Source organism: Octopus bimaculoides, chromosome 2, assembly GCF_046866305.1.
Source record: "Octopus bimaculoides isolate indiv1 chromosome 2, ASM4686630v1, whole genome shotgun sequence".
NCBI classification, from domain to species: Eukaryota; Metazoa; Mollusca; class Cephalopoda; order Octopoda; family Octopodidae; genus Octopus; species Octopus bimaculoides.
Window position 1 is genome coordinate 136032248 of NC_142929.1, and position 17424 is coordinate 136049671.

Sequence of the window (17424 nt, forward strand, 5' to 3'; positions counted from 1 at the left end):
AATCTGAACTGATCATCTTTATAATATATTTGTCAGGGAGCCATGGTTATCTCAGGTGAAAAGGATATCTTCTCTGCTCTCTGCTCTCTCTCTCTCCCTCTCTCATTTCACTTATCCTATTCCTGTGCATTTGCTAACTCGATGCTCTCTGGTTATCAATGATGGCCTTTACAAGAGCAACAACACACTTATAAATAAGAATTTGTTAAACTTGATCTGAAGCTAATATGATACAACAGCAAGTAGATCAGAAGCAGAAAAGAAGATTGATCTTACTTTTGACTTTGTTCATTATAGTTTTCCTTCAATACCGTGTGTTCCTCTGCCATCAATGCCAGTCTGAAATCGAAACGATAAAGAAGGACAATTTTCTTTAATATTCTTTACATACTTGTATGGTAGGAATCATATTTTATTTAGAAGACAAGTTGAAATTTAGTATAACAAAATACGTTTGTGGTGCAATGAAGCTGCAATAACAAAACACATTTTAGTTTTTAATTGTTTCAGTCATTGAACAGTGGCCATGCTGTGGCACCAGCTTGTAGGGTTTAGTCAAAGAAATTGACCCAAGTACTTATTTTTAAGTTTGGGATTTATTCTGACAGTCTCTTATGCCAAACCACAAAATTGTGCCCATGACTTTTGCAGGCCATCCTAAACCTGTAATAAGAAAAGATGAGTTGGAACAAAGACTGCAGATATTGGAGAAAAGGAGAAAGAAAAAGAAAAGAACCATCTAGATTTACTTCTGGTTTTTGGCTTTTTAGAAAAGATTAGAGAAAGGTGGTGTATTGAAAAGTCATGACAACCCCTGCTGGAGGCCTAAACCAATTACTTGCAGAGAAAATTCCACTGAAGACAGCTAAATGCCAAGTGGATTATGACTGCATTATATCAGAAGAGTAAAATGGGTTTGAAAGAAGTTTGTCAGCAGAGAAGTCGTGTGTTGTAACTTTAGAAGAGCTGCTAACCATTCCTTTTGCAAAGAAAAGTAAAATGAAATACACACACCAAGATGAAAGTAAATGTTATATATTGTACTTAATAAAACAAGGCAAAACAAACATGGAGTTTCCAAAAAGTAGAACCAGAAAAAGAAAGAACATCTCACTTCTGTTTTTCAGCCAGTAAATTGTTATAATTTGTCTCAAGAGCAGTCATATTCTGTAGCTTTTCTTGATATTCTTCTGTTCTCTTTTCAAAAGTACGGAGCATATTACGGATGCTACAGTTCTGAAGATAAAATTTCAAAAGAATAAAGAGAATTAATCTAATAAAAACCAATGAGACTTCAAGTATAAATACTAAATAAATTTCGAGTGTTGTGTTGTCACCAGATGTTATCAAAAAGGTTTAATCAACCCCTATTCTTAACTTACATTTTTTTTATTATTGAAAACACAGAAGAATAATTGACGAAAAGAAATACAATACTTGACTAAAATACTTATTTTACTGACCCAAGAGAAACAAAAGGCAAAAACCGGCCTTAGTGGGATTTGAACTCAGAAGAAAGTGATACAACTAGACACTTCTAGGCATGTTGCCTTCTGCTATTTAACAGATTCTGATAATCCATCACAGTTTATAATTAGTCTTGTGTTTACAGCTGATATAACAACACCTTCATGGGTGGAAGTTTGAAACCATAACAGATGAAACATATTTGAAGTGGTCTTCTTACAACCATAAACTAAACCACGTCAGTGATAATTCTATGAAGATTTCACCAGTAGAAACTTACCTCTGCTTCTGCTTCTGCACGACGAGACCTGAATTGACTTATGACACGATCAGCACGGACCACTGCTAATGTCTTAGCTTCCAAAAGGTCTTGTAGCTGTTGTTCTCTCATCTAAGGACAGAAACAAAGTATTCAATATTTACATTATTTTCACTGCTTATTAAAGAAGATGCCTTCTTTCTGGTGCTTGTTTTTTTCTTAAAGAAATCTAATTAAAACAATCATCATCATCAGCATCATCATTTAACGTCCGCTTTCCATGCTAGCATGGGTTGGACGATTTGACTGAGGACTGGTGAACTGGATGGCTACACCAGACTCCAATCTGATCTGGCAGAGTTTCTACAGCTGGATGCCCTTCCTAACGCCAACCACTCCGAGAGTGTAGTGGGTGCCAGTCAGGCGGTTCTGGCAATGGCCATGCTGGAATGGTGTTTTTTTATGTGCCACCTGCACAGGAGCGAGACTGCTGCTCTGGCAGTGATCCCGCTCGGATGGTGCTGTTAGTGCTCCACTGGCACGGGTGCCAGTCAATAGTCATACCAATCCTTTCTATTATAGGCAAAAAGCCTGAAATTTTGAGGGAGGGGGGGGCTAGTCGATTACATTGACCCTTGTGTTCAACTTGTACTTATTTTATCAACACCAAAAGGAGAAAGGCAAAGTTGACTGTGGCAGAATTAAATCTAATTAAATGTCACTAAACATTTTGTCTAGCATGACACCGATTCTGCCAGCTCACCATCTTGACAACAGTCGTAATAATAATTGTTTCTTACACACAAAACCCGATATTTAGGGAAGGCAGTGTTAAATGATTAAATCAACTCCAGCACTTGACCGTTACTTTATTTTATTGACCCTGGAAAGACAGAAGGCAAAGATGACCTCAAGAAGATTTCAGCAGAACACATAAAAGCATTGCAACTACATAGTGTATAGCTTTACAGTGACATTGAATTTGGAATCACATGGTCGTGAAGTAAATTTTCTAACCACACAGACTGGGTGCTTTCCTGTACCCTAACAACAATCTCATAATTCATCATCATCGTCATCATCATTTAATGTCTGTCTTCCATGCTGGTAGGGGTTGGATGGTTTGACAGGAGCTGATAAGTGGCACCAGGCTCCAGTCTGTTTTGGTTGGCTTCTTTAGCTGGAAGTCTTTCATAACATTAACACATAAAGTGCAACAGGCCATGATCATGGCTGTCAGGCCACGATCGTGGTCCAGATAGATGCATTTAATTTATGGGCGTTTGTTGAGGTCTAATGTCACTAAAACGCTCTGATACCCACCAGAATGCAAGAGGACTAATAGTTGAATTAATGACTTTTCACCATTATATACTAAGATATTTTAACTATTTTTTGTTTTTATGTGTGCATGGGTAGTCTCATTTTCATAAAATGTGCCCAGCAGTCCATGCTATGTAAGTGCAAATCCCAGCACTTTATGGGTTAACCACTTTACAGAATGTAGTGGGTGCTTTTACATGGTACCAGCACAGGTGCTTTTTAAATGACATTGGTACAGGTACTTTTATGCAGTACCAGCACCAGTGCTTTTCATGGGGTACCGGCTTCAGTGTTTTTTCCTATTCTGTTTAAACAATTTAGTAAAAAGAGGGCTTTTTCGATACAAATTCAAGGTAACCAATCTTACCTGCATTGACTGCAGCTTGTGCTCATAAACATCTATCATTTCAGAAAGCTTCACATCTTTTACCTGGAAAAAGGAATAAATAGATAAAGAAATAAAGATACAAAAGTTTCAAATTGTAGGAAAAAAAAAAAATCTGTGGAATGACAATTTAAACTTTTGGCTTTGTGGTTGAAGAGATGAATAGAAGAGACAGTGATGACAGGCAAAGAGGCATAATACTATCTTGGTTAATACAGAATGTTTGGGATGAAAGGGTGGCAGAAGGGGGGAGAGAGAGAGTGTTTGTGTGTGTGTGTGTGTGTATGTGTGTGATGGATAGTAAAAGAAGGGGATAATATTTAATAGTGTATGGTAGATGACATAATATAACAAACAGTATTGCTGAGCATTTTTACTATCTAAGGATCTTCTTGAGAAATTAAATTCGGAAAGGAATATATACCAACCTCTAAACCAGTTTGAAGTTTTTCAATCAAATCTTCAATGCTCTGTTCAGCAATTGATGCCGATTTTCCAGGAACTTTCTGACCAGCATGATTTGATGTTAAAATATTGTAAGAGTTGTGGATACTGCTATTCCATCCAAATGTAGAATTGTTCATTGTTTTATGATCTTGTTCACGGACAACGTTGTTTGCAGCCAAGGCATCACCCAACCTAAAATAATGATTTGGAGTAATATTATTACTATTATTCAGTAGTTTTATTTTATAACGTGCTTTCACTTCACTACCGAGGGCAGCTCTGTGTACCTTGGGTATGTGCTGTGGTTTGCTGTGATGCTCTTATGGTTACTGTATTGAAAGTGTTTTGCGTAGGATGTGTGCAGTGCCCAGTAGTGCAATTTTCTGTATGTTATATATATTTGTAAGTCCTGGTGTTTTTGTTATGTATTTGTCTGAACATTTATTATTATTATTATTAGTGTGTTGGGGCAGCATTTCTTTTGGCTCTTTACATTCTAAGTTCAAATATCAGCAAAGTCAACTTTACTTTTCATCCTTTCAGGGTTGAAAATATAAGTACCATGTTGTGGTGAGAGTCACTGACACCCCTGGGGGATTGGAAGAATGGACTAGCCGAACTCTTATAAAGAGTAGCGTATTGGAGTAGGAGTTGTTGAGAGGGCGTTTTTTGCAGTACATTGTGTGAACACATTGATTTTACCTTTGCTTCGTTAAATTATATATCCAACATTTGTCTAGGATACAACAACAATACCAACAGCTACTGGAAGTAGTGTTGAAGAAGTCTGAAAATACTTCAGGTTCATTCTCATCAGACAGCATAGCAAACTCAATTGGAGAATTTATTTATAACCCAGAAGAAGGTACTACTTTTTCTGCATATTTTAGAAGATACAAAGAAATCTTCAAAGAGGAATGTAAAAATTGGAATGACAAGAAGAAGGTACAACTACTTTTAAGAAAGTTATCCCCTGCCAAACACGAAAAATACTGTAATTATATTCTGTCGAAGAAATAGGTGAGAGTTGTTTTGATGAAACAATTAATTAGTTATTGAGAATTTTCAGAGAAAGAAGTTCCCCTTTCAATACTCATTCGCAGTGTTTAAATTTAGTTAAAAAAGATGATGAAGATTGCATCACCTATGCTGGAGTAATTAACAGAGTGTGAAAAATTCAAATTAAATAAATTAACTCCAGATTTGTTCAAATGTCTAATTTTTGTTCAAGAGTTAACTGCAAGAAAAGATGCTGATATACATTCCTGTATATTAACAAAATTAGAACAGGACCAAAAATTAACTCTACAGGCAGTTGCTGAAGAATGCCAGAGGATTATAAATTTAAGACATGATGTGGATAAAACTGAAGAAAACGATTGCTTTCAGATACATGTATGTTGACTTGAAATGGATAAGGAAAAATGAACGTCAAGACCAAATCCATGCTATGGGTGCAGAGGTTCACGTTTTAGAAGTAATTGTCCTTTTAAAAATCGTAATGTTTTGAGTGCGAAAAAATTGGACATAAAAGCTTGCATTGTACAGTGAAACAAAAAAAGGGTCAAACAAAAAATTCTTGAAAGAATGTATTGTTAACAAAATTTCTAAGCAAGGCTCAGAAAAGAAAATTTGTGTCCATAAAAATGAATAATGTGAATATCAAGTTACAATTGGATGTAGGCAGTGATATCACGATAATTAATAGATAGATGGAGAAAAGTAGGGAAACCTAGATTAAAGGAAACTTTGAAAATTGCGCAAGGTGTTTCAGGAAAAAAATTGCATTTTATGGGTGAAATGATAAGTAATGTTACCTTTTGTGGAAAAAAAACTTGAAAGCCAAAGTTTTAACGTTGAAAAATACAAATTTATTTGGAAGAGACTGGATGGAACTATTTAACTTATGGGACCTCCCCATAAATATTTTTTGTAAAAATGTGAATGGTTCTTCTACCAGTACAAATAAGGTGTCAGAGGATTTAAAAAAAGAATTATAAAAAATTTTTCATGAAGTTTTTTCTGATGAATTGGGTCTTTGCAACAAAACAGAGGCAAAGTTTCAAGTGAAAGAAAATGCTATACCGGTTTTTAAACAAAAACAAACAGTACCTTTCGCAGTGTTGAAACAAGTCAACAAAGAATTGCATAGACTTGAAAAGCTTGGCATTCATCATCATCATCATCATCGTTTAACGTCCGCTTTCCATGCTAGCATGGGTTGGACGATTTGACTGAGGACTGGTGAAACCGGATGGCAACACCAGGCTCCAGTCTGATTTGGCAGAGTTTCTACAGCTGGATGCCCTTCCTAACGCCAACCACTCAGAGAGTTTGAAAAAAATTGATTACACAAATTGGGCATCCCCAACAATTTATGTCAAGAAAAAAAAAAGGTGTAAGAGTGGCTGTGTGGTAAGTAGCTTACTTACCAACCACATGGCTCCAAGTTCAGTCCCACTGCGTGGCACCTTGGGCAAGTGGTCTTCTACTATAGCCTCGGGCTGATCAAAGCCTTGTGAGTGGATTTGGTAGACGGAAACTGAAAGAAGCCCGTTGTATATATATATATGTGTGTGTGTGTGTGTGTGTGTGTGTGTGTGTGTGTGTGTGTGTGTGTGTGTGAGTGATTGAGTGAGTGAGTGAGTGTTTGTATGTCTGTGTTTGACCTCCCCATCACTTGACAACCGATGCTGATGTGTTTACGTCCCCGTAACTTAGCGGTTCGACAAAAACGATCGATAGAATAAGTACTAGGCTTACAAAGAATAAGTCCTGGGGTCGATTTGTTTGACTAAAGGCGGTGCTCCAGCATGGCCACAGTCAAATGACTGAAACAAGTAAAAGAGTAAAAAGAGAGAGTAAAGGAGTATGCACTGATTTTTTTAAAGGGATTAAACGAATGTTTGATGCCATATAATTACCTATTACCAAGTCTGGAGGAAATTTTCGTGAAATTGAATGGAGGAAAATGTTTTTCAAAGTTGGACCTATCTGAAGCATATTTGGAGGTAAAAGTCATTGAGGAATGTTCAAAATTATTGACAATAAATACCTATAAAGGGTTGTCATAAATTTAATCGACTCCCCTTTAGTAGGTGCTGGTGCTACATACAATGTACCCTTGCAGGCACCACATGAAAAGCATCCATGCCGGTGCCATGTGGAAAGTACCTGTACTGGTATCATGCAAAAGGCATCCACTACACTTTGTAAAGTGGTTGGTGTTGGGAAGAGCATCTAGTTTTAGAAACTATGCCAAAGCAGCAGATGACTGGAGCTTGCTGCAGCCCTCCAGCTTGCCAGCTCCAGTCAAAATTTGTCCAGCATGGAAAACAAACATTAAATGATAATGATGATCATGATGACGATAATATATATATATATCACAACTTTTCCGGTTTGAAAAAACAGCTGAAACAAAACATTATTTATGTGCAGCCCATATTCTTCTTAAAAACAAACTAGCTACCTGTCATAGCTTTTTTTGGTACACTAAATCTGTTTACTAATTTATTGACAAAATATCCAAAAGATTTAGAAAACACACATTTTCAAAATGCTGAACATATGGTAACACACACACACACACACACATAGCACACCTCTGTTTGTGACCTCTATAGTTGGTTAGCTATATACCTGCTATCACAACTCAAAGATGACTCATAATAATTTAACTCATTTTCAAACACGATAAAATATGAGACAGATTGGTTAGACAGACACAGAGGGAGAAAAAAGTATATATTACAAAAACCTGCCATTTATTTCCTAACTGCCCACTCTTCTTTTTAACCATGTTATTAGAAGATCTACACTTCATGATTTTTTTAACACAATTTTAGCTAAATAAAAAGGAGAAAAAAAAATTAAACAAAAATAAAACGTTGATTTTTTTTTTTTCGTAAGTACTCAGAATGTTTGTTTGTGCTATCATAAATCTGAAAGACGTTTGTTTTATAATGTGATGTAAGTTTAAGCTGCAGCCTGCTCACTAGCGTTCTGTACATCAACAAAGTCTGTGTGTATGTGATATTGATGTACAACTGTTGCAGCCTTAAGTAAGATGTTATATACACACACGCATATGTACAGGTATACGTGTGTGAGTGTGTATGTGTATATGTGTGTATAAATGTTAGTATGTATTGTATACATATATATATATATATATATATATATATATATATATGCATGTATGTGTGCCTATATATATATATATGAATATATACACGTGTGTGTGTGTTTGTGTGTACACATATGTATACGTGTGTGTGTGTAAACATGCTAATAAAATTGCAGCCTACCAAAGGCGGCAACAGACAAACACCTTGATGGCAAGCCAAAAGTAGGTGGTGTCTAAGTCACCCAGACTTGTGCCAACGCAGAGGCTTAGGTGTCTCGCATGCATGCAGCATCAGTGCAGCTTTCTGTTTTAAAGCTGCTTTGGCAGAACAGATAATACAAGTAATTACTGAGGAATGCTGAAATCGGTAAAACATGATGACACTATTTAAGTGAGGCCAAACCGGCAGATAAAGGAGTGGAGAGAGTAGGGATGGTTTCTTATCTCATCATCATTTAACGTCCGTTTTCCATGCTGGTATGGGTTAGACGGTTTGACAGGAACTGGCTAGCTGAAGGGTTGCCCAGACTCCAGTCATCTGCTTTGGAATGGTCTCTATGGCTGGATGCCCTTCCTAATGCCAACCACTCTGAGAGTGTAGTGAGTACCTCTTATGTGCCACTGGCACAGGTGCTTTTTATGTGGCACTGAAATGGCAGCTTTTTACATGGCACCAGCACCTGCAAGCCTTCAAGACAGAGACCTCTTAGCTAACAGCAGGACATGCCAGTATGTATAGATGGCCACAGTTTTACTTAACTTGACATTTCTTCTTAAGCATAGCAAATCGCCAAAGGTCTGTCCCTTGCCATCTCCTCAGTGGGACCCAATGTCTGAACATTCTTTCTTACTGCTTGCATAGTGCAATATTACTGAAATAAGAAAAAGTTAATAGGCACAGGTGTGGCTGTGGAGTTGAGAACCTTGCTTCTGAATCTTGTTGTCCTGGGTTAAAACCTACTGTACAGCACCTTGGGCAAGCATTTTCTAATGTAGCTCTTGTCCAAACAAATCTTCGAGTGGATTTGGTTGGGGGGAAACTGAAAGAAGCCTGTAGTGTGTATGTACGTACGTATATGTGTGTACATGTTTGTATTTGTGGCTACACATCATGTGATGATTGTAAATGTGTGTCATCATCATACAAGTGAGGTTGTTTGTTTCCAGTCTTCTGTGATAAAACATGTCTGGTCATAAGGAAATATTACCTTGCTTGGAAACAGGGGAAGGTTTGTGACAGGAAGGGCATCCAGCCATAGAAAAATCTTCCTCCACAAATTCCATTTGACCAATGCAAGCACCAGAAAGTGGATGATAAATGATGATGATAATGAATTCTATTTTGTATTCGTTTTATAAGTAGGAGCCTTCTTTTCCTGCTGTCTTGAGTATTGCAGGAGACTGTTGATTGAAATTAATTTTAGCAACATCGTTCACCACAGATTAATCTGTTCATCGGTGAGAATTTTTCCAGAGCATATTGCTTTTTCTTTATTTGAAGATAATGTAATTCACACACATACACATCCTTATGCAGGCATTGTGTGTGTGCGCGTGCATGTACAAAAATATGTGTGTGTGTGTGCATAGATATGAGGTCGATGCCAGTGGCTCTTGACTTGTTCCTGTGCCAGTGGCACGTAAAAAGCACCCACTACACTCTTGGAATGGTTGGCATTAGGAAGAGCATCCAGCTGTAGAGACCTTGCCAGATCAGATTGAAGCCAGGTCCAGCCTACTGGCTTGCTAGTCATCAGTTAAACCATCCAACCCATACCACTGTGGAAAGCAGATGTTAAATGATGATGATGATGATGATGACGACGATGACGAGATATATAAAATCATCATCTAATGTCTACTTTTCCATGCTTGCATGTGTCGGATAGAATTTGTTGAAGCAGATTTTCTTTAGCCAGATGCCCTTGCTGTTGCCAACCTTCACCCATTTCCAAGCAAAACAATATTCCCCATGATCAGACATGTTTTACATGGTAGACTGGAAATGAACAACCTCACTTGTGAATCAGAAGTGGCTTGAGCTATATAAACAAAACTGAACACACCTACACAAGGTGTGTGTTGTTAGTTTAGGTGTAAAAGGTGTCAGGTGAAATTCTCTTATACCTAAAATGCAACTGGCTCATGAACAAATAACACACACACACACACACATTGTGTTTATGAGCTCACCTGTATGACAATGAAACTGATTTACAACCATCACATGATACCTAGAAAAGGGTCCACACAATCAAGTGTGTGTGTGTGTGTATAAATGTAGTTCTTACATTTATATGTAATTTCTGCGACTCCACTGTTTTCTTTCTTTCTCTCTATCCCTCTATATTTTCCGTTTCTCCCCCCACCCTTCTTTGCTGTCTTCTTTCTCTCACTCCCTACTATCTTTCATTCCTTCTCCTCACTCCCTTTGTTTCTTTCCTTCATCCTCTCTCTTGTCCCCTTCCCCTCTGCCTGTTGCTCACATATGACTACATGCCATTTCTCTTGCCCCTGTCTTTTTTGGACAAGATGTCCACCGGACTGGATATTATTTCTCTTGCCTCCTGACATTTTTTCTCTCTTCTATTTATTCTATTTCCTTTAAAAATTTCTCCCAGGCGTTACCCATTACAATTTGTCTTGGCCTAACAGCCCTTAATGTTTGTCTTCGTCAACTGTTTACTTTGTACATCCATTCTGTTGTTGTTTGTTCATTTGAAGCCCTAACTCTCCACAAATTTTATATTTTTAAAATTTCTGGATGCTACTGTCTTATGAAGTTTTCCTACCTTGTCGTTAAAAACATGAAATAAGGAGTAGTATATATATATATATCTGGCACGTAAAAAGACATTCGAGCGAGATCATTGCCAGTGCCGATGGACTGGCTCCTGTGCAGGTGGCACGTAAAATACACCATTTCGAGCGTGGCCGTCGCCAGTACCGCCTGATTGGCCCTCGTGCTGGTGGCACGTAAAACACCCACTACACTCTCGGAGTGGTTGGCATTAGGAAGGGCATCCAGCTATAGAAACTCTGCCAAATCAGATTGGAGCCTGGTGCAGCTATCTGGTTTGCCAGTTCTCAGTCAAATCGTCCAACCCATGCTAGCATGGAAAGCGGACGTTAAACAACGATGATGATGATGATATATATAGTAGATTTATAAACCAGGCTAATTTAGCTACTTCTTTGTAGACTGAAAAAAAAAAAATGATTAGCCTTAATTGATTCTCATCAGAGGAGGCGTCAACATCAATTTGACTAATCCCAGAGAAAAGCTGCCAATTTGCTTCTATACTCAACAATTTCAATAGCTACAAATTTTTTGCATACCATTAGTATTAACACTTTATCTAATATCAGGATCCTGACAATAGGGATCTCGGTCCACACCGTATAAAGGTATGATATAATACATGTAACCTTTATAGTAAGTCTATAAACAGGGCTAGCATGTATGCGTGTGTCTTTTTGTGTTTGTATTCAATCATTGCTGGATAACTGGTGTTGGTTTGTTTATGTCTCTGTGACTTAGCAGTTTGGCAAAAGAGACCAACAGAACAAGTGCCACACTTAACAATTGGTACTAGGGTCAATTTTTTTGACTAAACCCTTCAAGGCAGAGCCCCAGTATTGCCACAGTCCAATGACTGAAACAAGTAAAAGATTAAAGATAACAAATAGTAGTTTGGATTGCTAGAAATAGCAGCCATATCACAAGCTTTGATCTAAAAAAATAGGACATTTTGGTTAATGTAGTCTTAGCTCACACTGTCTAACAAAAAAATGTGATAGAATCAGCTGGAAGTCATTTGATGATAGCTCTGCTTAATCAGGGATAAGTTTGGGGGTCAAACAACATCTATAAACCCAAATGTGTTACAGTACAGATGCCATGAGTATTCATCTTTACTCCTCATTTGAAAGCAATGAGATCTTTATAAACCCAGATCAAACATAAATATTGGTTTCGAATTTTGGCACAAGGCCAGCAATGTTGGAGTAGGAGGTACGTTGATTACATCAACCCCCAGTACTCAAATGGAACCCAAAATGATAAAAGGCAAAGTTGACCTTAGTGAATTTGAACTCAGAACGTAGTGACAGACAAAATGCCACTAAGCATTTTGCCCAGCATGCTAATGATTCTGCCAACTTGCCGCCTTAGAATCATACAGAAATATTCTTTTCTACTATAGGCACAAGGTACTTAATTTATAGACTCCGAAAGGATGAAAGGCAAAGTCAACCTCGGCGGAATTTGAACTCAGAACATAAAGACAGAGGAAATAACGCAAAGCATTTCGCCCAGCGTGCTAACGTTTCTGCCAGCTCGCTACCTTGGACCAAACATAAATATTAGCAGAGGTTTTGGTTTTCTCGTGAGCCCATCTTAATTATCTTTTATTTCAGTCATTAGACTGTGCCTATTCTGGGGCACTGCCACGAAGAATTCTTTGTCAAATGAATCGACCCCAGTACTTATTCCCCCGATCCCTTTTGCAAAGTTATGGGGACTTAAAACACAGCAATACTGGTTGCCAAGCAATGGTGGCACACATACACACATGATGGGCTTCTTTCAGTTTCCGTCTACCAAATCCACTCACAAGGTTTTGGTTGGCCCGAGGCTATAATGAGAGACACTTGCCCAAGCTGTCATGCAGTGGGACTGAACCCAGAACCACGTAGTTGGGAAGCAGGCTTCTTACCACACAGCCATGCCTGCGCCTATGGTATAGATATACATGAAGATGAAATTATGATTAAGGTAAAATTACAAACAAATGATTAAATATTAAGTAAATTAAACAAAAAAAATTAAATGCTTATAACATTAATGCACAATATGCATGTGTGTGTGTGTGCGTGTACATGCATACACATATATAAATACGCTCAAACCATACTAGCATGGAATGCAGAAATAAAATGATGATGATGTGTGTGTGTATTGTCGGAGAAGAAAACATAAAAAGCTATCAGGAATGACGACAACAAGAAGAACAAACAGTTTCAAGCTAAACAAATCTAATCTCAGTCAAAGATAAGATGTTCCTCATCTTTTTAAAATTAATTGGAATATCAGCTCCTGATATGGTTAACGACCTATGCAGTATAACAGTAACAGAACTAAGTTCCAATTTGCTTAACAGTAAGTTTCATTTAATAAGCTTGCAGGGTGCCAAAGCTTGGAGGTGAGTCTGGTGGCCAGTGCCGAGATACAGCACAGGCTTCAGTGTTTTCCCTTCTTCAAATGTCAATTTGTAAGAAAAGCAAAAACAACAAATTCTGCCTCAAGAAGGATGGGCAAAAAGAGAGAGAGAGAGAGAGAGAGATAGAAAGAGAGTGATGAGTGATGGTGGTAAGAGGTTGTATGGTTAAAGATGTGTTTTCTTTACAGAATTATCAAAACTTCTGCTAAGGTTAATGAAGAAATGATTGCTTTCTAATCAGGAGTTAAGATAAATGAGTAAAATATATGCATATATAAATAAAACATGAGAAATCTTAGAGTTACTCTGCAGCACAAATGTCACATATCAACCTTCAGCCCTCAGTGAAGTTGTAAAGTTTTGATCAGCCAAATACAAGAGGTATAGTTGATGTATGGTAAAGGTTGCTATATTACTGACCATATGGTCGTGAGTTCAAATACTGTTATAGCCAATGTTGTGTATATTGATTGCTGGTAGGAACATTGTATTTCATTTTGCCATCATGAAATCAATACAATCACTTTTAACTTATCTCTATAAATTCTCAATAGAATTTAGTGCCAAAAGTAGGATACTTTTAAATACTTTAATATGTTTGGTAGTATATTAAGGTTGTTTAGGAAGGGCATCCAGCTGTAGAAACTCTGCCAAATCAGATTGGAGCCTGGTGTAGCCATCTGGTTCGCCAGTCCTCAGTCAAATTGTCCAACCCATGCCAGCATGGAAAGCGGACGTTAAACAATGATGATGATGATCCCTATGAGTAATTAATATGTATGGTGGCATGGGTTGGACAGTTTGACTGGGCTGGCACACTGGAAGGCTGTGCCAGGCTCCAGTCTGATTTGGCATGGTATTCTACAGCTGGATGCCCTTTCTAATGCCAACTATTCCATTACACTCTCAGAGTGGTTGGTGTTAGGAAGGGTATCCAGCTGTAGAAAACCATGTCAAATCAGACTGGAGCCTGGCACAGCCTACTGGCTTGCCAGTCCCCAGTCAAACCATCCAACTCATGTCAGCATAGACAACGGACGTTAGATGATGATGATGATGATGGTGATGATAATGATATGCTGTTTTAGAAGACCCGTCAAGCCAAGTGAAATCGTAGTTGTGGCTTATGCTGGTGGTATGGAAAAAAAGCACCTTTTGAGCGTTGGGCCTCACAGAGACAAAGTGGCCAAGACTTTTAGCATTATGCTGTGATTGAGAAGAAGACCCATCAAGCCAAGTTAAAAAACCATCCTCCTCCTCTTTCAAAAAAATAAATGTGTGTGTGGGGGGGTGGAGAGAATCAGGCCTGTTTTTGATGATCCTCATTGGTGAGTCTAGTTTGTGACACTTTGTTAAGTTTTGTGATGCAAGGTGTATGTCAGAAGATTTTTCTCAATTTACACCCAATAGTTCAGTACAGCAATATGTAAATATTTATAAGCAATCACACCATGTGACATCTTGGCCCAGTGTAGTTTCTATAGTCTTGGATTGACCAATAATCTGTGACTGAAATCGGGTAGATGAAAACTGTAAAGAAGCCCATTATATAAATTATGCCAGTATTTTAAAAAGAACAGGCTCATCATGTGTTGTATAACATGGATTTCACTTGAGAATTATATTAAGGTTACAAATGTCGGTGGAATGACCAACTTCTTAAATGTTCATTCAAAGAATATTTTGGTCGGCCAAACATCTGAATCCTCATCATGAAAACTGACAAACGTCCATCCAATCATTTGATTTTTAAGTTGAAAATGATGTTAGGATCAATGCTATTTGTCATTCTTCTAAGATTGGTGAAACACGTTTTGGTCATGACCTTGACAACTTGCAAACAATCACCAACACAGACCCTCTACACACTACGGGTTAATGTGATGAATCAATATTGACAGCAGCTGTACAACAACAACAACAACACAAAATATTAAAATGCAGCAGGATTATTAATTAATCTTTTTGAATGAGTTGCAAGACCAGTTTCACTGAAGAAAGTGTATAGTTGAAGTCCGCCACCGCTACCACCACCACCATCATCATCATCTGATGTCCCTTTTCCCATGCAGGCATGGACCGAATGGTTCAACAGGAGTTAGCAAACTGGAGAGCCACACCAGGCGTTGGTTGTCTGTTTTGTCATTGCTTCAATGGCTGGATGCCCTTCTTAATGCCAACCATTTTACAAGGTGTGCTGGGTGCTTTTTTATGTGGCACCAGCAATTCCAGTCAATCCGTCTAACTCGTGCCAGCATAGAAAGCAGACATTAAATGATGATGGTGATGATATATATATAACCAAATATATATATATATATATATATATAAAAAACCAAATATATATATATATATATATATATATATATATATGGTTAATGAGCTGTGTTTTCTTTGTCTTTTTTAGCTCTTCATTGTCTCCTAATCCCACATCACAAAGTTTGGAATGTTTTATTACATGTGTGAAGGTCAACTGTATCTGTGATGACAAATCTAATTTACAATGGTAATTTACTGATGATTCTTCTGTTCCGTGTTTGTGTATATTTCTCATTGTCAGCTCTAAGCATTACTCACTTCCTTTATTACCAAACATTAAACAATCTCCCTGTGTTATTTGTTCCACCTATGACCTTTGTCTTTTCTCCACGGAATTCTTCTCATTCTATCCCCCCTGTTATTGTCCACTTAAACAAATATTTGAAAATTCTCATTATTCTTTTTAACCCTGACTTGCTACTTAGAATATGTTGATCTGAAAAGAAACACAAAGACAAAACATACAAAATATAAACAAAACTTGATAGTTTATTTTATTTTTTTTTAATGTTTGTCCCACCTGGTTTGGAAGCAAGCATCTGCACCACAACCATGCCAGCACTAATATATAGAGAAACGAGGATGGACATGCAATAAAGAAAAGATTAGTTTACATACGCGACATGAGGGAACGATTCCAGCTTGGATCCAATAGAAAGTAAATTTATAGCTGCATGTACTTCATTGCGATCAGATGACAAGAATCCCTTTGATAAGAATTGCACAATATTGGAATTCTGAAAGCATAATTAATTACATTTAGGAAATACTAAAATATATATTTTAGAGGAATGAAAAATACACAGGTTTGAATTGATTTATCTAATGATCTAATATGATTTCAAAGATGTTCAGAAGTGTTTCTATCATCATCATCATCATCATTTAACGTCCGCTTTCCATGCTGGCATGGGTTGGACAGTTTGACTGAAGATTGGCAAGCCAGGAAGCTGCACCAGGTTGCAATCTGATCTAGCAATGTTTCTACAGTTGGATGCCCTTCCACTCCAAAAGTTTAGTTGGTGCTTTCATGTGCCACCATCACAGGGAGCCAGTCAGGGGGCACTAGTATCGACCCATGCTCGAATAGTACTTATTACGTGCCACCAGCATGGGTGCCAGTCAGGTGGCACTGGCCACAACTACAATTTCGATTTTACTTGACTCAACAGGTCTTCTCAAGCAAATGATATCACCCGACACTTCAAGGGTACTTTTAAATGGGCCGGTCATGCAACGCTGGCATCGGCCATGGCTGCGATCTCACTTTACTTGCTGGGTCTTCCCAGTCACAGCATATCTCCAAAAGTCTTAATCTCTTGGAATCAAAAACTGTTCTAAGACCCAAATGCTATAAAATACAGGGAATATGTTTAAGAGTTAGAATTCATTTGCAAATGTTGAAGAAATAATTTTGAATTCCATGGTCTCTTTGATAAGAGATTTCTACAAAAGACTTGGGTTGAGTGTCGGTTTGCAATTTAGTACTATACCAAACATCAATGAAACAACTACAAAGTGAATATGTTACCTATTTTAAGCCAGACTATTTGAGTGAGCGGAGTTACAGTGTCAAAACTGGTCTTAAAGACACAATACAATGCCTTTTGTAAATTTCAACAATGACAATGGTCACCATAATAACAATAATAATCATTGTTGTCATCATTTAACCCTTTTGTTACTGTATTTCTGTTGAGATGTTCTGTGTTTCTTTCAATTAATTTTAAATATAACAAAGAGTATAGTAAAATAACTCAGTTATCATTCAGCTAGTGTTAGGAACATAAATTGTGACTAAGGTTTGGTGGAAGATTTTAATTCAAAACTTATGAAAACAAGACATTTGTACTCAGAGCCAGAGCCGGTTTCA

General features: G+C 37.6%; 1 protein-coding gene across 1 annotated transcript in view; it reads right to left on the bottom strand.

Moving 5' to 3' along the window:
• The window catches only part of LOC106873491 (protein CIP2A), a 57654-nt gene that overhangs the window by 10024 nt on the left and 30206 nt on the right, over positions 1 to 17424 (bottom strand). The window contains exons 14-19 of the mRNA XM_089347755.1: positions 16170 to 16288; positions 3863 to 4073; positions 3417 to 3479; positions 1748 to 1858; positions 1115 to 1236; positions 277 to 339 (exon numbers count right to left, since the gene is read on the bottom strand). Coding sequence (XP_089203881.1) covers positions 277 to 339; positions 1115 to 1236; positions 1748 to 1858; positions 3417 to 3479; positions 3863 to 4073; positions 16170 to 16288 — 689 coding nt within the window. The remainder of the gene's footprint in view (positions 1 to 276; positions 340 to 1114; positions 1237 to 1747; positions 1859 to 3416; positions 3480 to 3862; positions 4074 to 16169; positions 16289 to 17424) is intronic.